The 24451-nt window shown below is 33.5% G+C and overlaps 2 protein-coding genes across 5 annotated transcripts in view; both read right to left on the reverse strand.

The window, feature by feature from the left end:
* Positions 1-16733, reverse strand: part of LOC105132351 (alpha-glucan water dikinase, chloroplastic-like) — a 17607-nt gene extending 874 nt beyond the window's left edge. For 2 of the 4 annotated variants that reach the window (XM_011035805.1, XM_011035803.1), the window contains exons 1-33: positions 16627-16733; positions 16147-16463; positions 15955-15999; positions 15749-15858; positions 15553-15631; positions 15350-15441; positions 15095-15251; positions 14159-14383; positions 13628-13987; positions 13418-13525; positions 13171-13269; positions 12939-13079; positions 12760-12848; positions 6936-7070; positions 6584-6746; positions 6397-6486; positions 6130-6315; positions 4831-4893; positions 4693-4755; positions 4534-4593; positions 4297-4449; positions 4055-4138; positions 3749-3925; positions 3555-3661; positions 3138-3351; positions 2958-3061; positions 2719-2854; positions 2451-2576; positions 1667-1774; positions 1094-1192; positions 426-599; positions 230-322; positions 1-66 (exon numbers count right to left, since the gene is read on the reverse strand). The exon at positions 1-66 ends at the window's left edge or, in 1 of these variants, runs on beyond it. In XM_011035805.1, coding sequence (XP_011034107.1) covers positions 1-66; positions 230-322; positions 426-599; positions 1094-1192; positions 1667-1774; positions 2451-2576; positions 2719-2854; positions 2958-3061; positions 3138-3351; positions 3555-3661; positions 3749-3925; positions 4055-4138; positions 4297-4449; positions 4534-4593; positions 4693-4755; positions 4831-4893; positions 6130-6315; positions 6397-6486; positions 6584-6746; positions 6936-7070; positions 12760-12848; positions 12939-13079; positions 13171-13269; positions 13418-13525; positions 13628-13987; positions 14159-14383; positions 15095-15251; positions 15350-15441; positions 15553-15631; positions 15749-15858; positions 15955-15999; positions 16147-16401 — 4161 coding nt within the window. In that variant the 5' untranslated portion in view covers positions 16402-16463; positions 16627-16733. The remainder of the gene's footprint in view (positions 67-229; positions 323-425; positions 600-1093; positions 1193-1666; positions 1775-2450; positions 2577-2718; positions 2855-2957; positions 3062-3137; positions 3352-3554; positions 3662-3748; positions 3926-4054; positions 4139-4296; positions 4450-4533; positions 4594-4692; positions 4756-4830; positions 4894-6129; positions 6316-6396; positions 6487-6583; positions 6747-6935; positions 7071-12759; positions 12849-12938; positions 13080-13170; positions 13270-13417; positions 13526-13627; positions 13988-14158; positions 14384-15094; positions 15252-15349; positions 15442-15552; positions 15632-15748; positions 15859-15954; positions 16000-16146; positions 16464-16626) is intronic. The other 2 variants (XM_011035804.1, XM_011035806.1) reach the window with 2 other exon arrangements.
* A 2395-nt stretch (positions 16734-19128) lies between these two features.
* On the reverse strand, positions 19129-22636 carry LOC105132352 (polygalacturonase At1g48100-like). Its single transcript, XM_011035807.1, has 8 exons — positions 21948-22636; positions 21652-21780; positions 21275-21442; positions 21124-21162; positions 20812-21019; positions 19997-20078; positions 19718-19826; positions 19129-19579 (listed from the first exon to the last, which is right to left on the reverse strand). The coding sequence occupies exons 1-8, from the start codon at positions 22242-22244 to the stop codon at positions 19166-19168; spliced, it is 1446 nt and encodes a 481-aa protein (XP_011034109.1). The 5' UTR covers positions 22245-22636; the 3' UTR covers positions 19129-19165.
* Between the last annotated feature and the right edge of the window lie 1815 nt (positions 22637-24451).

Here is a 24451-nt window from a genome sequence, read left to right on the forward strand (position 1 = left end):
GTCGTATCGGAAGATAATAGAACGTTTTATAAAGAGCCCAATGGGTTTGCTCGGGTAACCCAACACCTGCAGCATGTCAAAGTTGTAAGTGCAAAAGGTAAACATCATCTATTGCATAGATCAGTTCTGGAAGCAACAATACAAGCAATTAGTTTAATTGAATTTGCAAGTCCTCCATGTCCACTTTAAAGTTCAAACAACCTAAAGAAAATTTATGAAAGGTGCTTACCAGAGGAGTGTTTAAATCATTTTTCTTGCAGATAAAACTCAATGCACGGCCAGGATAAGCTCCAACTAGAGTTTCTCCAAGTCCCTTCACCACCTATATCAAGAGGGAGCACTAAATCAATGCCTTTTGCTTCTTCCACCTAAAGTGAATGAATTTCCAGTGGCAAAAGGCAAACAGTGAACCAAAAATACAATACCTCAGCATATATCTCAGATGAATCCCCCGAAGATGGATTGGTTGTATGGATAACAAATGCATAATCAGCATTTATTACTTCTTGAACTAGGACAGCCATGCAGAGATAATCATGGTCTAACTTTACTTTTCTTGTGCTTAAGTATGCCCTTTCATTCCATTTTGAAGCCCAGACCTGACAAGGAATTATGTAACAGATCAATGCCATAAACAGAGAAATAAAATAGTCAACATAATTAAATAAGCTTGACAAGAATTGGAAGAAACACTGCAAGGCACGGTTACAGGCAAGCATTCACAGTGATCAAAATATAGCACACGCATGCCATGTTTGAACATGGATAAAATTAGGGGACCATCAAACATTTAGGAAAGAGGTACCTGTCAACATATACAACAAGCAAGCAGGAGATACTATTCCAGTTATACAATCAAAGACTTAGTTCTCTCCAAGGTAGGCTTCTAAGAAATCACAATGTGCCCACTTGTCATAAAATCACAATATGCCCGCTTATAAAATCACGAATAGAGTTGATGGAACAGAATTATATGAGTCAACCACAAACCATCAGAAGGATGTGAGAGTTCTTCTAGGAAGAACAGAGCAAGAAATTGACAAAATTATCTGGAGATCAAAATGGTCTTTTCCAGCAAAGGAAAGCAGTCTACCTTCTTTATAGCCATCCATGCTTGCTCCCATCTTCGTTCACCTTCGTCACCAGGCCATGGCATCCCAGAACTTTGCATCTTGGTCTTCAGCTCTTGGACCTAAAATTTACTCTAGCCTTAATGATAACATTTAAATTTAAGTAACGATCATTGATACAACATTTAAATTTACTGGTTCACCAAAAAGTCGTAGCCAATCATGTCACTTCCATGTATATGTACCTCTTTGCTTCGCTTCTAATAAAACAATTGATTTGCCATGAAAAAATGTGAAATGTACCAAAATAATGAAAAGTCAAGGCAAAAATCTGTTTTATTGGACGTTTAGTAAAAGGATATACCCATCGCCAGGATTTTACAACCAAAGTTAAGGATTTAAGATCCATTTATAGATCTGAAAATGCCTGCATGTATGTTGCCTAACTTGTGATTGATTGATAGTCTTTGGGGGAGGGGGGGGCCATACGGGGGATTTATATTCATTTATGATTGATATCCTCTGCTGGAGATATGAATATATCTATCTATGTTGACTGAAATAAATTTTGGGCATCATTAGCACAAAGAGCATACCAGCTGTGGTGGTGCAGCCAGCTGTAAAACTGTATGGCGAATCTGTCCAAGAGCACTAGACTCTTCTGCCAAGTTTTTCTTCAACAGTTGCAACTTATTGGCCACTTCCTGCAAGTTAACGGGAGGGGGAGACAGAGAGAGTCAGGTGGAAAATTTCTAAACAATAACATCTACCAGGGCAAGTGCTAGATCCCAGGACTCAGGAGCGCATGCCAGAAATCAGATACGCTCTGAAGCTGACAAAAACTAAATTGCTGCTGACCATTGTGTAACTTCAAGTCATCCTCATTTAGATATTGATAATAATTAATTTTAGTAATGAGTTCATATTGCACATCCAGCAATATCTTACTATTTGCCAAAGATATCAACGAAGGACAGAAGAAAAAACTGTTTTCTTCCACATCAAGACTTTCAAGAAAAATACAGTAGCATCACCTGATCATCAAGAAGTTCCACAATAACCAATCTTGACACCTAGCACAACATTAACTGGTGGATGGTTTGTTGATGTGCATCATACAAATTTCCTCTCATTACTCTCAAATCAGGCATTTGCCTTTTTCAAATTCCATTTTGTGAAAAAATAATTCATTTGCGAGTTGGTTTTTAAAATTTTAAGCCGTCCTATTGAATCTCTACATTATCTCGCATGCATCCATTAAACAACAGAAATGGTGTTCACCCCATCTTGCAATCAATATCTGAACTGAGCCAGCTAGTTATGTCAATTTAGACATAGAAAACTGCTACCAAAAGACTGAAATTTAGAAATTGCAATTACCCAATTCAAATCTTCATTTAGAACCTTCTCAAAAACTCCGAATGGTAAAGCAACTGATGTAGGAATCCCAATCCAAGACGGCACTTTTCCTTTCAAATATGAGATGTTGCGTGATTTGGCACCAACCTATACAAGAATCCTCATAAATATTTCACTAACCCATAAATGTACAGTTCAAACGACCATTGGGACCTGGTATTGATTTCTAGAATGAGAAAAATAAAGCAGTTCATTAAACATAGATTATATCCAATTTTGTAAGCCTAACCATTTCACTGCTAAACTCCTCAGAAGATATGGCATATCTGCCGCTGAACTGCTTTCTGGCCAACTTTATAGGTGAAGGACTGACTTCTTTCAAGTTAGTTGAACTTGAATCTGCTAGCTTGCCCTCCTTTAGTTCACTGTGATTCATCATTGGTAAAAACAAAGTTCAGTACAATAGTTGTGAAACAGTGCAGATTGTGAGCAACAACGGGTAAGCACGCCATGGAATGATAGGATAACCTATATGCTATATCTGCCAAAGTCGGTTTCAGATGCAACAATTTCCCTTCATATGCTTTAAGGTCAGCCAGAATATCAGGATCAAAGCATGTAGCAAAGCAAACCTGCCATTGACAATGTTCTCCTCTTAACATTACCCAGCAAAGAATTGGACATAAATTCAAACTTAAAGATGCTTGCCTTGCTGTTTCTTGCTCGCACAGAAACATGAGATAGCACATCAGGCATATCGGATGTCAGCACAGCAACTGTACCATCCGGAATTTCTTCTTCTCCTTTTACTCGTTTTGCAACTAAGATTGTTGGGAACTTGTAAGTTTTATTCTGCACAGTGAGCAACTCATCCACGGCGACAACATATCCGACAGCTTCAACTGGGCTAATAACCTGCCAGCTGTTCCAGGACAACCAAAATAGCATTTCAGAGCTACAGTCTGGTATTGCTACATTTTTATTTTCCTATGTTTACTGTTCAGATGTACAATACTTGAATGGATCGGAAATTTCCTTTACCAGTCATTGATATTAAAATCCCTAATTTCCTAGTGATCAAACAGGAGCCAGTTGCATAGACACTAGCACGAATAACATGCTAACCTTCCAAGATGAGCAGTCTGCCGAAGAATTGGATCAAGTCGATTAAGAAGTGTAGATAACGCTGCAGCTGATCCAGCACGGATGATTTCTTCAGTGAATATGTTCAGCTGAAATAAGTCATAATGAGAGAGGGTGAACAAATAATCTAGAATATGGAGGAAAAAGGGTTTCACTTTCAGACAATTGAAACATACAGCCCACTGGCCCACTCCAAGCAATGATCCAAGATACTCCGCTGATGGTTGCAAAACCTGCTGGTACCATTCTGCCTTGCTAGCAAGGGCAAGGCGAGTTCTGTCAAGGACTGATTTTGAATATAATGCCCAGTGATCACTTTTGCTATTTGACATACTTAGTGCATGTTTCCATCCCTGCATATGCAATAAAGCAAGTTCAAATGATAGTGGAAAGTTTCCATTTATCTAAATAATTGCAATACCATATTTTTTCTTACAGGCAAGTCAAAACACATATTTGAGAGTCCCAAAGTCAAATTTTACCTTCAAGCAGTAAATAAGATCTTCATTATCATCTGATGAAAGTGCGAGATTTTCAAGAACCAAAGTGATGAAGAACATAATTTTCTGTTATCAAGGAAGTAATCAAGAAGATATATAAATTACAGAATGAAACTAAAAGCAGCACATATGTAGAGAAAAAATTGGATAAAAGTTTGTTAAGAATAACACAAACTGAACATAGCATATAGCAAAAAGAGTAATTGTTGACAAGTAAGATTTACCTCTGGTGTAGCCTTGTTTAATTCCTCATAACCCCGTTCAATAACTGTCCTAACAGTGGAGTCAAGTGCAATATCCAAAAATAAAAGATCCTTAAGACGATCCTTGGACTTAAATAGAAGAGTTCTAAGCTCCTGACGAGCCTCTAGCAAACCCTGTATTAAAATAAACAAAAGAGCCGAGGTTGAAGTACAAGCGCAAATGGTAATTACAACTTCTGGCATCTAATTTTCTATTACCTCAAGAAGTGCTTCTACATTCTTATCTTCAACGTGTTCTAGTAGAAATTTAAGCAATTCCTGTTTGAAAGATACAGAACATACACAGCTGATTTTAGCATTCTATCATGTATAGATGACATCTAGATTGAAAATTCAAAATTAAGTTGAAAACATTACTGGGAAACCAGATGGCAAGCCTGGAACGGGATTTGTTTGCACTCCAACCATGAAGCCTTGACCCTGAGGAGGGAAGAGAAGAATTATCAAACCCAAGGAAAGAAAACTTTGTGCAGCAACTTCAGCAAGTGGCATTACCTCAGATCTGTAGCCCATACAATTTCCAATAGCAGAGTCAAGATCTGCACCTGAATGAACTGCCTAAATTCAAAATTAAAAATTAGATCAATATCAAAATATTGAAGCCAAGGGTGGGAGTCAAAGGAAGTTCACTTAACATCAAAAGCAAATAGTTTACAACTTAATGGACTCATAAACAAAATAGAGAATTCTTATCACTAACACCTATATGATCAGCTACAATCAACTTGGTGTTGGCTACTTAGATCCATATCCTCCATTTAGTTTCTTATTATCTAAACTTCCTGTACACTGCTTTAAAACCAGCATAACAATTATTTGAAATTATCATCTAGTATTCCTTCAGCTTGTTTCATTTGTTTCTGCATTTCTAGTGCCTTCCTCGACAAATTTCCCATCTCAATTAAGTGAAGCAGCCACCAATTCGTCCCTCTACAATCTGGCTTCTAATCTCAACCAACAACTGGTTGCGCATGGGCACATTTCATGCATTAACAGTCAAATTCATAGAGATAGGAGAACCAAAAACTAAACAGGGTGTAATTCTTCCATAGCAGGTGCCGAGGGTTTGAAAGAGAAATTGGTCATTATTTAGCAAGTCAAAACAGAAGCAACAAGATTAGGTGCATTGCCATAGTGTAACGGGTTTAAAATAGGTAACAGGCATTATTTAAACCATGGAGCTCCCCTCCACCTGTCTTGAATTGGTGCCACCTTCTGCCTTTCCAAAGGATGTATACATTTCATATATGGTCCTTTATTATGTTAGTATAGATATATCTCAACATCCTTGTCTCGTGCTAATCTTACCAAGATGTTGCTTCTTCACCACCCAACTATAACTACTGTAAATCATGGCTGGCCCACCAACACTTCGCAGAAGATCACAAACAACATAAAGTTTTAAATACTTTATCTCATGCTAATCTTATCAAGATGCTGCTTCTTTATTAACCAACATTAACTACCATAGAGTATGGCTAGCCGACCAACACCTCCTAGGTGATCTCAAACAATATATACAGCTTCCTTACATGCATAGGCTCATACAATCCACACCATTTGATTATCCCACTCGCTTAAAAAATTCTTAAATTGACCAGGACATAAATTTTATTGTGTTTAGCACTTGATTGAAAACCATTATCTGTAAGAAGCACCCAACCAAGAAAAACATGTAGCAAACAATGATTGCACATGAAAATCAGTAAGAAAATGATAACAAATCAAGTGCAGTCTTCATGTTCAAAGTGAACTACACATGAAGCTTTGATATTAATGACTTGGACAACTAACCTTCAAAGTCCTCATATAGTTTCCAAGATCACGCAAAAGTCCATCCCTCTGATCTCTCCTGAAATTTGGTTCAGAATGGATGGCGCGATCATAACTTAAAAGTCGCTCTTTTGTGATTCCATTTTCATTCAAAGTTTTCCAGTACACACTGATGTCAAAGTCGCTTTTAATGTAATCAATTAATGCCTGAAACAAGAAGTAATTTATATATATAAAACACATTTTGAAATCACTAAAAGTGTATGATCAAATTCACATTTCCACCACCTGGCAGATTATGACATCATCAGGACTGGTGTTATTATGCAACTTCTGATGCCACTCCTCCATCATTCCACCTTTGCAATCATTGTTTCTCTAGAATCAACAAATAGTTAGCTAATCAGTCTTACAATGAACTCACATGCTAAGGAAATATATAGAGAAAGCAAAGAAAGATAGATCCACTATAGACCTGTATCACTAGGATTTCATCCCGAATACGTTGTCCCACATCCCCTTCACCTCCTCGACCAACAGTGGACATAATCATTCTTAAGAGCTCCCGATGCTGTGGATTGTTTGCATAAATATCCTGAACCAAGTTTGTAAGCCTATCCTGAGCTTTACTGATTTCACTGCACAGGTAAGTGACTAATAAGAAATAATTTGTCATTCCTTTCAGAGAGCAATGAAAAGTGTAGCTAGGTTGGGTCAGTCACTTTTGAAGTCCATTTTTGTGAGGAATGAACGTGAAAATTTTCATATCACCAATGCTCATTAGATAAAATAGTTTATCATAATACTCATTTAATCAAATGTTTTACCGTGGTTTGATGTTGTAGTTTTTATTCCAAATGAGCTGCCTTGTGGCCATAAAGCGCATCCAAACAAATATCCCAGCAAGACCCAATTCCCCAGCATCCTTGGCTTGATCCATCAAGTCTGCCGCAATATTGAATCTAACAAAATGAAGGAGAAGTATATTACTACCAGAACAACAAACAAAATTATCTTAGAAGGGTAGATATGAGCTCACATGTCAAATCAGTGAAGTTATGCAGCAACAAACTGGATTCAGAACTCCCAGTGCATTGATCAAATATATCAAAATTTCAATACCACCATGAATAAAAAGCTAAATAAGAGACTTTCTTATGGATGCTTAAGTCCACTAACCCAGTGTTCACTTATTGTGTAAATAAGGAGAAAAACAGGGAAGGTGGGAACAAACAGGGTTTCATGGCTGTTTCTTCATTATCACCTAATTAGCAAGGCACCATCACAAAAGAACTTATGAGAAAAAAGACACGTTAAGTTTCATGGAACTACAAATTTTTGAAAAACAAAATCAATGAGGCATTGTCACTTTCTTTTCCTCTGTTGTCTTTGATATTAATATGATGCAAGCAAAGATCTAAGAAGCAAAAGTTTAGAGATCATTCACATTTCTTCTACAAGTTTTCATTCTTTAATCTATAGGGGTAGCTGTTGCATGCCATAGACTGAGCATTTAGCAAAGCAAGTTAATTTCAAAGGTCAACAAGGTGAAAGGAGCATTGTGTTCCATTGCTTAACTTTATGGCGTGGAATGTGATTCAACTTATAAGACATTCAATATCACTAAAAAGGGCAAGGGTGGCATGCTTTATGGGATGGAGCCCTTTATTGCTTTGAAAGACAAAATAAAATTATAATTTTTTATTTTTTTTACTTTAAAAAATTCGAAGTGCATATAGCCCAGCTTTATTCCAACTCCTTTATGTGTTGATCCCGTTCCATAATAGTACGGAGAGACCAAATAAATTCCCTTAAGAGTTGCTAATAATCAAAATTGAAAAAAAAATGATAGTTGTTCTAAATACTATATAAAAAAATCTATTGTTGGAGACAATATTGTTTTTTTTTTAATATGCCAGTAGTGCATGCAGCGTCTTCACATAATCACTTTGATAATAATTATAGCGAACAGATTTATTAATTCATAACTAAAAATTGTAAGCATCTGTGTTCCTTTCACTGCAATCTTACGAGCATTGGATAAAGCCTCATCAGAGTTTTGAAAGCCTTATACCGAAGGTAGAAGGTATAAAATGAAGCTTCGGGGGGTGTTTAGCATCATTTGAAATACAAGGCACTTTAAAGCATATATGTTGAAGCACGTTTTACAGCCACAGCTATCTCAAAACATACCTAAAACCACCACTGAACCAAAAAAAAATCCTTTTACAACCTTCAGGGGTTAATAGCTATCAGTCAAAACAGTTATAATTCATTTAATCCTTTCATTAAATCTGAGTGACAAGTCATTTAAGTTAAACCCTAAACATTAGAGTTTTTAATTTGAGATTTGACAAATTTCAATTTAGTTTTTATTCTTTCAATTTCTTTTAATTGCACCCGTAATTGCCTCCCAACTTTTAATTTCATGCAATGTAACCCCTGCCAAATTCAATTGTCAGCCTCAAAGTTTAGCGTCTTTTCCAATTCGGTCCTTGATTCCTGATTTATGAAAATTAACCTTCAATTGTTCATCAAACGTTTAATAAGCCACCCTGATTTTTCCTATTTTAGTCTTTGAAGTCTTACGCCTTTTATAGTTTAGTCCTTGGTTTTAAATTTCTTCAATCAAGTCCTAAATTGCCTATCAAACTTCAATATTTATGCAATAAAACCCTTGATTTGACTAAATTAGCTTTTCAAAATTGAAATTTAACCCCTAAACTACAATTCCTTTCAATTAAAACCTAAATTGAACTTAAAAACCAATTTTCCTTGCAATTAAACCCTTAATAAATTCAATTAAACCCTTAAAAATTTCAATTGAGTTCTTAAACATCCAATTTGAATTTTTCTTTCCAAATTGATTTTTTCTTGTCAATAAGGCCTTTACCAGTCAAAATTGAACTGAAAATTTTTCAACTTTCGATATTTTAATCCTTCTTAACCAATCTTCGGTAATTTTCTGAACGTTCTTCATGTTCTTCCCGCTGATATTTTTTTCCAACTTTTTTTCAATTTTTTCTTGTATTTTGTATTTCTAGTTTTTATTCTCTTTTTTCTGATTTTTTTTTATATATTTACGTGGGGCCCCAAAATGGATAACAACAATTTATATCTCTAAGATATTCATCACTCTTTTAGTCACTTTGAATGCATTGATGCAGGCTAATGATTGGCAAGCTTATAGATTCTAATTATTTTCACTTCCACTTAAGCACTTTATAGGTAAGATTGATAACACTACCAGGTCTCTTCTGCCAAGTTACTCACACTCAACACTGCAATTTTTTAGCTATGAGGAACTGTAATCTCTTTGAAGCTCTCCCATCACTTTATTTTTTTTTGACACTAATGAATTTTGGAAAACCCCCCTCCTGGCCCTATCCATTAAAAAGCTTCAATGTCTAATATTTCAATCCTAACCCTTCCATCCAATTCGGTACCATACCTTTTACTTCAGAAAAAAAATGTTTACTTATGTTCAAAGAACACAATTTAGTGGAGTTCAATTATTAAGTAAACTAGAAAAGGGCAGGAAAAAGTTGAAATAATGAGGGTCTCATTTAAGAAATAAAATCAGAAATCTGTGTGTTTCCATTAGCAAACAGGACCGGGACAGCTGGGTTAGGATTGAAACAAAATGCTGACATTGTGACTTCATAGGGACCAAGCTGGAAAATTTTGGAAACTGTAGGGAAACAATATGGTTTACACTAAAATTTAAAGAAAATAAAAGGCTTAGATACTAGAGAAACAAATAAAAAACTTTAGAAAATAAAATAGAAGCACAAACACAGAGGAAACATCCCACTAACCACAGATCAGACTAAACAAGCTTGGAAAGTTCTATGTCCTGAAATTTATGGCTGTTTCTTTGACACTAAGAACGTAATAATACAGAATGGGAACACTCTCTATGCTACTTATTCCCACAATTTCAATTGGCTTCCCAATTGTAAAGAATCTGAGCAACCATTATTGGCATCTTCACTTGATCTTAAAGAAACAGAGACTGCTAATCTCTAGCTACGAGTTTAACAAAGATAATGAACCAATCACTCACCACCACGTCTAAATAGAGAACGCTGTCTAAATAAAGAATGCTGATCTAGACTACGTGTTCTTACAACACATGCAAGCAATATAACAAAACATGATGAGCATTTAGAAAGGTGTAGCGCTTTATGCTGACAATAACTAGCACATTTCATAAAGTTTGTGGCAACAAGAAGAGCAAAATTTTCTCAAGATAGAACACAAAAAAGAAAAGGATCAACTACAAAAATACCCCGGAAAGAATCGTTACCAATGTTGCCCTTCACTTTTTGTATTCATCTATTTTACCCTTACTGTTATCTCAAGTTTTCAATTCTACACTTTCGTCCACTTTTCATCCAATTTTATTAACAAAATCCATTAAACATTCATGTGGAAATTCTAGAATTTAAAGACTATTATAGTTTAAGAATAGAAAAAAAAAAGAAGAGTAAAGATAAAAATATTCAATTTAAACTAAAAACTTTGGAAAAACTGATTTTGTAGACACAAAATTTTAAAAATAATACAAATTTAAAGTTAGAAGCTAAGAAAATTAACATAAAAAAGAAAGAATAATTGATTCTTATTTAGAAAAAACACAAGGACCGGGGCCATTTCACTACAAGCCAAACCAAAATCCAACAACTGTATTAAAAAAATTAAGTGTCGCAATTTTTTTCTGCATGCAATAAAATATTTGAAATGAAGATTAAAAACTTGACCAATGTATCCAATAAAATTAATCGAGCATCATATGCGTTAATAAATGGAAAAAATGTTGGTGTGGTTTGTTCAACCTAACAGGTCAAAAGCAAATTGGTCGTCTTGTTCATATGGCGATTTGGTTATTAAAAAAATTAATGTCGTCTTCATTTTAACTCCTACCTGACCCTAGATCAAATATAACACGAACTATCAAAGGATTAAATCACAAAAAAATCTAGAGAGTGAAATAAAAAGATGACAATATATTTTATTGACTCGTGCTAAGTTGCGAAATCAACGACTCGAGTAATGGACAACCATAAAAAATTAAACTAATTAGACAATCTGCCTCTTTCTTTTTCCTTCCCTTCTTCTCTTTCTAGCTTGGCCTTGACCGAGTCACAACTAACCCCGGATTTGATTAAAGAATAAAGATAAATTTTAAATATAAATAAATATTGAAAGACAAAACTAAGAAAACATTAGTTTAAAAAAAACCAAGCAAACCCGTGCAAATATTCTAAATCGGGGTTAATCATTTAAACTCGTAATCCGTGAAATTTTAAATTTAGATTTAATCAAGAAGTTCAATTTTAAACTATTTTAATGTTTGAGAATGAAATTGTAAGAAAAAAATTTTTAAAAAAAATTGTCAAAGCAAAAAAGAACTAGAAAAAAAAATGAGGATATCACATAGGAAAAAAATTGAAGGATGAAATCGTAAAAAAAAAAAAAAAATTAATTCTAAAGAGTCTAAAATAAAATAAACAACAATTAAAAGAATGAGGATCAAATTTGATAGATAAAAAATTAAAAGATGATGAAATTGAAAAAATAATCAAAATCTATAAACCATCACAAATAATAAAAATACTAATAAAAGAAAAGGAATCAAATTTGAAGGAAAAAAATTGAGGGGCTGATTTTGGAATTCTAAAGTGCCACGTGCAAAAACTATGGAGAAAGTAAAGAAGGAAAAAAACAAGAAAAAGTCCATCAACATCAAACCAGAAGTCAGAACGCCACATGCATTGCCATGGAATGGAGGGGCTACCGAGAAAAATCCAACCATGCCAAGAAAGGTTATCTTTGACCACTGGAAGCCTCGCACACGCCACCCGAAAATAGCAAAAAGATCGATGCGTTGGCGCATGCATGGTAGGTATCAATAACTTTTTTTTTAATATTATATATATCAAAAGACTCAATTGTCCCTAAGACAACATGTATATTACAACAACAAAAAAAATCAAAGCGAAAAAGACAAAATAGCTTTGGTTAATACTTTATGAATTTTTTGTTTTAAAGGATCCTAATGCCATTTTGATGTACTAATAAGAATGAAAAGACAAAAATGAATGTGGAAGGCAATTAATTATTTTTTTATTTTTAAGGTAATTAAGTAATTTCTCTATACTCAAAAAGTAAAAAGACCCAGGTAATAACCGATAAACTATATGTAAAGACAGAATTACCTCCAAAGGCAAGTTCATTAATTTTTTTTGGGAAGGACAAAAAAGAAATTACACTGTAGTGGTGAATAGTAAACTAAGTCTATGGCCACAAATTTTTTGCCTTCTATTTTAGGTTTTTTTTTTTGTTATTTTAAAAACCATTAAATTTTCAGGTTTTAATTGAATTTATTTTTTTTACTATCAATTTTACTCATTTCATTCCAGATTTAATGAGTTTTATAATTCTAGATTTACCGCATAGATGTTTAACAGAATATGTCAACTAATATGGATGCAACATGGATGGAAGGGTACAATTGAAAGAATTCGCTAATATTAAGGGTAAAATTGATGAAAGTGATTGATGAAGGGAAATATTGATAACAGCCATATAGCTGTGTGTTTTTGCAGTTCACAAGAAAAACTATGTATACATAAACATTTTACTGACCTGTGCATGAAAGACTTCTGTGCCTCACTCTCCATTTTTGCAATTTTATCCAACAACGCCTTGGCAGTACCTATGCCATCACCAGCATCCTTTGTCGAGAAAATCCAATTAGTAAATAAAAAAAATGATGAAAAGCAGAGTGAAAGAAATATTTGTTGGGATACGAAACTGCGGGCAACCTTTTGGACATGCTTAGATCCTCTGCCAAATTCAATATAAAAGTCTGAGCCATCATTCTTTATCCATCTTCCATTAGACAAAAGGACAAATGGCATCCCTATGAAAGTATCTTTTTCAATCTCCATTTCAAAAGATTGCACCTGTTAACAGGTACTTTGTAGAATTGAAAGGTATTGTTAGATTTCAAAACCCTTTGGGACACAGGAAGACGTAAAAAATCTAACATCCCACCTGGTAAGAAAATTCAATAGAGGATTCATTTTTAAGCTGTGTCTCAGCAGCCACCTGAAGAGAAATCGAACCAGGAGGCAACGCATTTGGAGGTGGCTCCTGCAAAATCATGCATGCATTCATTACATCTGAAAATGTAATGGAAAAACTAGCTACGGATTATAGAAGATGAAGACAGTGATATCGATTCCAAAGGGCTATATCATCTTGAGTGTTGTGTCTAAAGTTAATGTTTAAACTATCTTACCAACCATTCTCCAGCTTTTTTAGATAAAGCCCAGTGGAGAGTAACTGGCTGTTCCAAATCAGTGGCCAAATGAACCCTCACCTTACCACCAGGCTTGGTTACAAGTACCTTGACAATGTGCGAGGAGATTTAAAGTTAAGAAAAGTTTCATTAAGTGAAAAACTGTAATTGATGGAGCAGGGGTACAAAGATAATTAGCTCATCCTGTACCAAAAGTTCCTTATCACCAAGCTTAAAGATTTTCTTGTTCAGCACAGCACCACCATCATGTTCTTCCTTTTTCTTAGCAAAAAGCTCCACAGCCTTCAAGACTTTTGATTCCACTGAAGCTTTTCCCTTTGCAGATTTAGAAACCTTGTCCTCTACAGATTTAGCAGCATGCTTGTTGACAAGCTGCATTATGTCCCACTTTTTGCGCTCAATTCTTTCATTGCTAAAATAACTTTTGTTTTGAAGTTGCTTTGACTCAGTCTTGATTTCTCCTTTAGTAATCTTCTTCTGAATTTCATCGATAGAGACACCTTTGTACAGTTCAGTTTGCAACTCTTCTCTTGCCTTTTCAAATTCCCTCTATATGCATGCAAACATTATCCAGCAAATGCCACATACAAGTAATCAGAGGAAGTCTCATTAAATTGTAAATGGAAACTGACATGTGTCAGTTTACTTTAGCAGAAGCAACTAAAACAAAAAACAAAACATTACGGAAACTAACCAACCAAGAAAAGTAAGGAAATTTACCAGTTGCTGCTCCGGAGAATAATTGGGTTTCCCTGCCTTTTCCCATCTGATATAAGCTTGTATTCGCACAAGATCATCCGGTATTCTGTTTTTTATTTTAGAGACGGATGGCTCCTTAATTTCACATCTATCATTTTTGTTTGTTAGTTTTGCTCGGAGATCCTCAATGGAAGTACCTCTGGCTACTTCCTCCAATAGCTCAACGCGAGCAGATTCATATTCCTCCTATCACAAGAAAAATTATCCACTAAAAGTACGACAAAATGCTTGAAACCTCAAAACCATAGAATTATAACTTTAACCAAGAAAAGGCTATTCCTTGGAGCATTGGTAGAAGTCTTGGGATGGCAAGCATTAGCTAGAAGTTCAACTCTTATCAGCCAACACTTTATGAAAAAACACTAAAGGCAGGACAACCTCTAATTTCTCAAGCCAGAGACCTCACTTCAAGGGATAGTGACCTTTTTCAATGTACCAAATACATGATCGGAATAATTCCATACACCATTTCATTATTTAATAGTTTGTAACGAATTGCTCCTCTCCAAGTCATACACTATTCAAGCATATAAATTTTGGTTTCTAGCCAATTATTATCACCCTGATCTCTTACTAAGGTATATCATACAATGCTAGGAAGAGAGGGAGATCATTGTGATGGATCAGATGGATTTCTCACAATGAAACAAGGAAATGATATGAGAAAACATAAATAAGCGAGAGAGAGAAATAGAGAACCCAAAGAAAGTTGTCTGAAAAGGGCTTATCAAAAGGGTTTAGGAGAATTGCATGTGCAAAGAAAAAAACCATGAGACTAGTGTTTCCTTGCTGACAAAAGAGAAAACAAACAGGGAAGAAAAAATGCAAAATTAAAATAATTTAGCTTGACCGTACAGATAGTTTGTCTTTATAATTAAACAGCTGCTTAATACTTGCCTTCTCTTGCTCAGGGGTATACATTTGTTTACCCTTTCTTTCCCACGTTAGATATGCTTGAATCTGTACAAGTTCTTCAGGAACTGAGACATTAGGAATTATCAACTTCCCTCTAATGGGTAACTTGATATGAAAGTTCTGGCCATTATTCTTAAACCTGCCAAATTTTGATGAAATAACCAAAAGAATCATCCCATTGTAATGAGCTCATAAAACACACAGGGAGCTAGAAAAAGCAATATTATAGAAGCTCACCACTTATTCTTTGCTTCATCAACTACAAGAAACTCTATAGCTTGTGTTGCAGGATCATCAATCGCTATGCAGATGTAAGAATAGGAACCAGACTAGGAAAAAAACAAAATATAAACAAGCTAAAATTAATCATTCAGATCAGCAAAACCTTTTTGGGCCAAATGAAAGGCAAAGAATCTCGTTTTTTTCTTTTTCACTATTACCTTTATAAAAGGAGATCTGAGGGCTCTGTTCTTATAATTTTTGGTTCCATTTGGTTGGCGAGAAGGAAGCACCCACTTTCTGACACAAAAGAAAACCAACAAAAGAAAGAAAGATATCTGAAACTACAATGACATAAACCGAAATGAAAACAAAGCATAGCCCAAATATAGCCTAGTGCGGGTACACAGGACTCACTCCTTTCTATCACGTATTGCACCCCAGTGTAGGAGCAATGAATCACTACTATAAGTGACTTGAATATTTATATGTGCGATGGATGCAGTCGAGGAATTGCTGACAAAAACCTGCTCAGTTAGAAGAAAGGAATCTGTATCACATCTACAATAACCAACAAAAACACCATAACTTGGCTCCAGTCATACATAGTTGACTATAAATACCTGCATTTCAATATTTCCATCAAGGTTGAATTTTCCTGCTAGCTGCTGCACGGAAAGGGTTTGTTAAAACCTCCGAATACTCGGAGGACCAAAAACTAATGTGCATAACATAAGATTCATCCTAGGCGAAGTCAATTTGAATTTAGAAATGCAAAATAGCTGTTAATTTTTATTAGTATTAAAAGAAATTACCTCAGAAGAGGGCTCCATGGCTAAGACAGCTCGCGGAGTGAAAATAACAGAGCGACGTGATCCTCCGATGCCTGATTCTGATCTCCTCAGTTTCAAATCGTTTCCAGAAAAGCTGGACGACCTACGAGCAGCTTTAAACAAATATTTTGCAACAATTCCAGAAGAATCGAGCTTGCTTTGATGCTCTAAACTAGCTGGACGAAGCAAACTCTGGTGGTGGAATAATTTATGATGCCATATGTTGCCATTACTCATACTGTTACTATTATTCCTTCAAATTTGATCCTCTGATTAACCTTCAAGGATTATACTAAACCCTAAATGTAAATGAAAATTCAAAAGATTAAGACGAAAAGAGATTGCTTTAAGCTAAAGCAGTAGAATTCAAAATTAGATTCATCATTTATATGCAAACAGTTGAGCACATCTCCAATTTTCTCAAACAAATTCGAAAACGAAGAGATGCAGAGATGACATTACCTGGAATTAACTGAGTTAAAGGAAAGGAGGAGAGATTTCAGACTGTGCTTTTGTAAGGAAATTTTTTTGGAGGCAAACAGAGAGCAGCAAGCGTTTAAGATTCATCCAGTGATTCAGTGCACTGCAGACCATGCGAACGATATGGCAATTTCATCATATCATTGATTGCGTGGCCATTTCTTGAGCGTCCACGTTTCTTAAAAACTCGAGAGAGGTGGAGGGAAGCGTGGGGTCCGTGACCACTACTGGCTTTTGATATTTCTACTTTAAAATAATAATTAAAAAAGAAGAAGATTTGATTGCCCCATGTTTACATTGCCATTTTCAATATTTACCATTTTATATTCCCAATATTATGATTTTTTTTCTTTTCTAGTTCTCATTTATAAATAAAAAAGTGTAAGTCTAGTAAATTTTAAATAACTGGAAATAATGAAAAATGATTTTATTTTTCTTAAGGAAAGTGGACATCGTGAATAAATGCCTTCATTATAATTGGGCAATGGAGTTGCCCATCCACGCAAGCAATTCTTCACTTCTTCTTTCGGCTTGGCTACATGCTGCTGTGGTATCCGTTCTTTTTGGTTCCACAAATATTCAGCTATCGTCAAATTTTATTTTATTTCTTTTTTTTATAGCACATCACAAAATCACATTCTCGTAAATTAATGCAAACAATCTCATCTACTGGATACACTTATTTTTCTAAATTATATTTAAAATATTAATAATAGATGTGATTTAATATATATATATATATATATGATCAAAGAGGTCACTTGACAGAATTAAAATTCTTCTCGTCTAGAGAGATCGCCTAAAAAGTGCATTGTTTGGAGGGCATTAACTAGTGACACCAACATAATAATTTTGCATGGTCTTAATTAATAATAATTAATTATCATTTATAATTATAAAATAAACTCCAATAATAAAATATTGTTAGGAACTTAGATTGATTTTTATAGGGTTTTCACTATGATATTTTAATAATAATTATATTTAAAAAAAATCAGAGATAATATCTCTGGTTACTTATAAACTAAGATTTAATTAAAAATCAAAAATTATAAAATTAGGTTCTCTTTATAGTGTTTATAATAACTATGTATATATTAGCAAAAAAAAAGTTGGTAAATAACAGATCAGGTACAGCTTGGGTAATGAGATGAATGAACACCATGTATGACCCAACTGAAATTTGATTAGGCGAAAGATTTTGACCCATATTAAACCAAATAAAAACCCGACCCAATCATATTGATGGAGTAATATCATATTTTTCTTTCATATTTATTATTCCCTTAACACGTGCATAAGTTCTTTAACAATAATGTTTTATCTTTAATTTTTAACTCAATCCAAGGCAACTTAAATTATGTATTTATTTTTAGCTTTAAATTATTTTTTTATATTTTAAAAATATTTTGATGTGTTATTGTTAAAATTAAATTTTAAAAATAAAAAAAATATTATTTTAATACATTAAAAAAAACTTTAAAAAATAAATTTTAGTATATTTTTAAAAATAATTATTAAAAGAGTGTTTGAAAACACAAATCAATCCATGTTTTAAAAAAATTTAAAATTATTTTATTTTTTATTAAAAATTAATTTTTTTATATTTTGAATCGTTTTAATATGTTAATTTTAAAAATAATTTTAAAAAATAAAAAAATATATATTATTTTAATATATTTTAAAATAAAAAATATTTTAGAAATAATTACAACTATATTTCTAAATAACGCTAAGTATTCACTACTTTGTAAAGTATTCACGTAATTGTGTGACATGTATTTTGGTGCCACGAAGTATCATTTGCCACATTTCTTAATCGTATTTTGTTTGTAATCCATATCTCTATTAATCGTATTATTTATTCATCCAGCTATGAATAATGTATATGTTAAATTTCCATGAATGATGAATATGTTAAATTTCGGTAGGGTGTTTGTTGTTTTGTGTTAAATATTTTGCAAAAAATGTATTTTTTATTACTATTTATTTCGTGTGAAATACTTAAAAAATAGTTTTAATAATATTTTATAGAATTAATTAATTAAAATTAATAATATTTATGATAGAGTAAGAAGCTTAGTATTTTTCCTTATATATATAAACATAAACTGTCATAAGTTAAATGCAAGCTACCCACAGCTACATTGTGCTTTCAAAGTTTTACTCTGATTAATTTCGTCATTGAAAAGAAAAGAAAAAGGAGAAGACAGTGGAAAATCATCTCGTTCCCAAAATAAAAATCCGCAGGAAGGGAAGCTTTGAGACCAACATGATGTTTGGAACTACAATTTACTAAGTTTTGAACTTTTTTTTATTTAAAATTATATTTTTAATATTTTTAAATTATTTTATATGTTAATATAAAAAATAATTTTAAAAAAATAAAAAAATAATTTTAATATATTTTTCAATAAAAATATTTTAAAAACAACCACAACTATAATTTCATTACCTCCTGCATAAAAAGCAGAGAAGAAACAGAAAATAAAAGGCTAACAAATGTGATAATTATCAGTGCTCATGGCGGACAAATATGTTCAGTAGGCGACCTTGCTATTTTCTTAACAGACCTACTCTTGGTTCTCAAGCAATAGTCTATGCTTGAAGGAAGAAGGGGTGCTTGTGATTTCCCATAAGAGTTCCAACACAGAGCCTGTCGAAAACCTCGAAAGCCATTGGAGCTGGGCTTCAACTGAATGTCAATCAGATCAACATCGGTGCAAGGCACGTCATTGCTACATGCTAGATGAAGGGGTTGCACTGAGTAACTCCCTATGATTCTGTCATATTTAACACCAGATATTGCCACAGCGTCTGTCTGATTCTTGCAGATTTTCTTGTCGCAATAGAACTGGTCGATTATTACAGGATACTTCACATCTGATACTTCAATACTGGAAAATGTCACGTTCTTTACCGATCCAACACCTCCCTGCAGTGATATAATTGCAAACGATTTCCCAAGATAGAGATTTATTTAGAGATTTAATAAAAAAAGGTTTGGTCTAGAATTTAAAACAAATAATTTCAACGACTTTTTTCACACTAGTATCTGTGCTTTAAGACTTACCTGCCATGTCTTTATTCTAACTCCAGACAAAGTATTTTGTAGTGAGATTTTCTCTACAACAATATCTGAGACACAGGCAGCACTTTTATCCTTTCCAAGTCCTCCTAGACTGCAGTTATAATTAAGAAAACCAAAAATAACATGAAGTAAATTAATTAATCACAACAGTTTTCTAACCATGAAATCCTGCAAATATTCATGAATTTGGTTAGTGCATATTCCACAGATTTCTCTAAAAATGTAATCATTTTCATTTATTACAATAATTTATGACTTTACCTTATACCATGCCCAGGTCCACAGTTAATGTGATGAACATGGATATTAGAGCAACCAGTTTGTATTGATACACAGTCATCCCCTGTTAGAAATTGAGAGCCCAAGATTAGCACCCAATAACCAAATGCATGTATTGATTTCACTAATAACAGTTATAAGATCAACCCGGCCTGAGACCCTGCAGGTCACGGGTTGAGTCAGAGTAGTGGCTAGTTGATCCGAGTTTTGGATATAAAAAACACCCTTGAAATTTAAATTTGGCGGCTTGGTAGAAAACTTGCCCGGGCAGCTCCACCTGACGGGTCACTGGCAGAGTTTTACATGCCAATAAGTGCGGACTAGTTTTTTATTTACTATATCAGAACTCCTCACAAACCAGGCCCACATAGTGGTTGAATATGAAAATTATGTGTATGATCATCTGTTTGCACCATTTATTCATGCATGCCTGTCTCGAAAGCTTGTTAATTTAGTGACAGTTATGCCGTTTAAAAAGTTTTTGAACCGACTTGTGCACAAACTGATAACTTTTTGGTATTCTCTTTCTTTTTTCTACACAAAAGGTATCGCTTTTCCCTGGAATTCTAGCGTGCCATGAACCAACTCATCGCCAACTAAAAACTAAACTAAAAATACAATATGGAACATGACCGACTGTTGGGTCATTGCTCGACAAAATTAACTATGAATTAACAATAGACGTGCAGTGTATGGTCTTCCAATCTTGCCGGTACGTATGTTCCATGAAAGAAATAAAATTCTATATGAAATGATGGAGAGCTTAGAGATCAATGCACTGATCTATCGGTTCTTACCGCATCCAATATTAGAGTGCTGAATTTCTACATCTTTTGTATTCTGCAGGTGAATGCCGTCAGTATTTGGACTATTCTCTGGTGAGTTAATCGTGATATTATTGACTTTGATCCCACTAGAGCTGTCAAATTTGAGATGGCATTGAGGGCTGTTCATGATTTGGATGTCGCGAACTGTAACATTATGGCTGTCATAGAATCTCAAAGCCTGTGTTAAGAACATGGTCAAGAATTTAATTATTTTAATCCTGAGGCAGGCCCCCATAACAACTTAATAAAATTAATTGTAATTATCAAAGATTATGATCTTACGGTTGGTACTTTCATATCTGGATTGTGTTTGGAGCTCTTCTGCATAATTTACATCAAAGAAAGGAAAGAGGAAAGTTAAAGCTTTCAATTTTGCATGCCTTTTTTTCGTTTTTGTTCTGGAGAAGGTAATTGAGACCCTATATTGACAAACCTGGATAGAGTAGACTCCAGAGGGACTCCACCAAGCAGATCCTTGACCATCAAGTTTTCCAGTGCCTTGAATGGTGAAGTCATGAACCCATTTGAAGTTTAGCCACTGAAACAAGCAGGATTTAGGCCAGGCACCTACTTGAGGTGGAGCTAAGAGAATGCCATCTACCTGTTGGAGTTCCACTTACATTGCATCAGCTTTATGTGTAGAGCACTAAACAATAAGGAACTGTACTAATATTAAAACAAGACAGACCTTATCCATATAAAATTAGATTGCTAGGAATATACCTCCTGCCTTTTAGATTTATTTATTCATAACTACTACTCGAGAGTAGAGTCACTCATCAGATCAGTTGAAAAGAAGAGAAAGCGAACCTCAAGTACAAGGTGAGGCATGCATGGACCTTGGAGAGTTATGGGCCTGATGAGGAACTTGAATTCCGCCGGGATTTCCACTACAGCCCCAGATACCTTGCACGCAGCTTTCCATGCTGCTAAAAGTGCCTGTTTAGCTTACCATTCAGTTTCTAGTAATTATTAAAAAAGAAAAATCTAGCTGGTAAAAACTTGCTCCATGATCTGTTGCTAAGTTCAAAGAAAATGCAGAAACACATGGAGAAATTTCTGCCAATAACATGTTCTTTCCACAGTTCCTTTTGGCAATTACGTACCTTTGAATCATCTGAGACTCCATCACCCTTGGCTCCAAATGACAAAACGTCAAAAATGACGGAATGTGGAGGAAAAGAACCATGATAAGGAAGAGGGGCTGGGGGAGGGCCTGGAATATTTGTAGCTGGGTCTGGAGCATTGTGGCCATTGCTGCCCTTGTCTTTAAGGTGCTTGTGAGGTTTATTTCTGTTGCTGTGATGCTTTCTTGCCTCTACAGAAATCATGGCAAATCTAATGAAGATAGCTACTACAACAAAAAGAAAAAATGGAACAGATGAGTTCCTGATGCTCTTCATCTCGTAGCTTTCCTTTTTCTTACTTTTCTTGGAAATAATCTCCGGGAGAACAAAGAACGTTAGCTTCAGCTACTAAAAAGTTCCAGGTATTACTCTGCTTGGAGCAGGGCAGTGAGACCGTTAAGGCAGTTTATGTTTACAGCCTTTTTATAGCCTCTCTTTTGCACTTTTCTTACAATTATAATTTTAAATCCTCCAATAAAAAAAAACATTTAATGACCAAAAACAAAAGCAGCTGATCTGTCAGGGGATTTAATTGGAACAATCTCCATTTCGGTTTGAAAGCTTTATCAGTAGCTACCGCAGCAGGACAAACCTTATTCTAATTTATCAAGAAGTCCGAGGTTGAAGCACTTCTTATGGCAGTATAAATAAAGTCCAAGAACAGCTTTTTTGATGCTCGGAGCGCAAGTATTAAAGCTTGTTAGAGATTGTAATTATAGTTGATTTTTAAATAATTTTTTATATTAAAATATATATTAATAATTTATTTTATTTTTAAAAATTATCTTTGATATTAGTACATCAAACTCATTTGAAAATACTAAAAATATATTAGTTTAAAATAAATAAAAAAAATAAAAAAACTTTAATTTTTTTAATAATACTTTTAAAATATGGAAACAACATCTGCCCATCTCAAAGTTTAGGGTTTGAAGGGTGAATATTTGAATTAGGACCAACTGTTTAATGAATATTTTTGTAAACAAGAAAATTTAAATTAGGCTCGTCAATTGAAAGTGTATATTATCTATGCATGGGATCTTTTTAATTGCGAAGATTTATTAACCTGTGATGAAGAGAAATATCTATATATTTTATTTAATTATTTATTTCGTTATTTAGTTAAATCAACAATTCATTATCAGAGCAAATAGCAAAAACCACAATTTCTTCCAACATACTTATTATTTATTTTTTACAACCAAAGATAATAATCAAATAAATTAATGAAAATGAATAATTACAATAGATAAAGGGTAGAATAAGAGGTTTTGCCAAAGAACAACTACGAAAATATGATGGTGACACCCAAAGTCGACTTAATGTGAATAAAAATATTGAACAAAATTATAAATGAGATTTTAAAAAATATTTATGAATTTTTTTATGTATATTTGACAAATGGGGTCTTGAGCAATTTCCATTTTGTATTTGAGATTTTTTGTCAAGTGGACTCAATTTTTATTTCATAAAGAATAATTAATAAATATACTTTATTTATTTTTGAGATTTTTTTTTTTGTTAAGTGAAGACCTTGAGTTATTGTTCAAGTTGCTCATATGCACTAGCCAGCTTTGATAGCACCATATTTTGTGCCATAACTCAAATAAAATATTTCATCCACAGCAAATAATTTCCTCGTACAGGAATTCTCTCCTTTTTTTTTTAATTGTGTTTTGGTAATACAGTGCAATACATTGCAGGGTATTTTTTAAAAATAATTTTTAACTAAAAATATATTAAAATAATTTTTTTAATTTTAATATTAGCATAATATCAAAATCATAAAAAATATCTAATATTAACATAATATCAAAATCATAAAAAATATCTAAAAACATCAATTTAATATTTCTTTAAATAAAAAAATTAAAAAACAAAAACTACAGTTTCACAGTACTATCCTTTGCAACATATTTCTGGCTAATGGAGAGTAGTCCTCTATTTCATATGCAGTGCCTCATATTCGTCCTAGCGCCGACAAGATCCAGGCAATTAATGGTGCATCTATATATATATATATATATATATATATATATATATAGCACATCATCTTCTTTAATATTCAATTTCTAATTTATAAGCAAAATCTGCTAATTAATTTGGTAGAACGGTAGGTAGCCGGAACAAGGTTACACACTCGTTAAGTATATTAATAAATTTCTAATTTTTTAGCTGCGCATATTACCCACTACAACTATCATTAATAAAGTTTTTTAGTGTTATTGAGTTAATTCTACAAAATCTTTCTAATAATATTTGTGAATGGAGCTTTGGTGCACTTCTATATCATATATATTTTTTTCATTTCTTTTCTCTCTTTTTTTATCCTTTCTGGAATTTATGCAACCCATTTTAATATTTTTTTAAATATCTTTATAACTTTTATTAAAATATGCTATTTAAAAAAAAATTAAAACTATGCTAATTTAAAAAAAATAAAATCCGTTGGCAGGTGGTCCTAGATTCCATGTTCCACACTG

This window comes from Populus euphratica, unplaced genomic scaffold (assembly GCF_000495115.2).
Source record: "Populus euphratica unplaced genomic scaffold, PopEup_1.0 scaffold85.1, whole genome shotgun sequence".
Classification (NCBI taxonomy): domain Eukaryota; kingdom Viridiplantae; phylum Streptophyta; class Magnoliopsida; order Malpighiales; family Salicaceae; genus Populus; species Populus euphratica.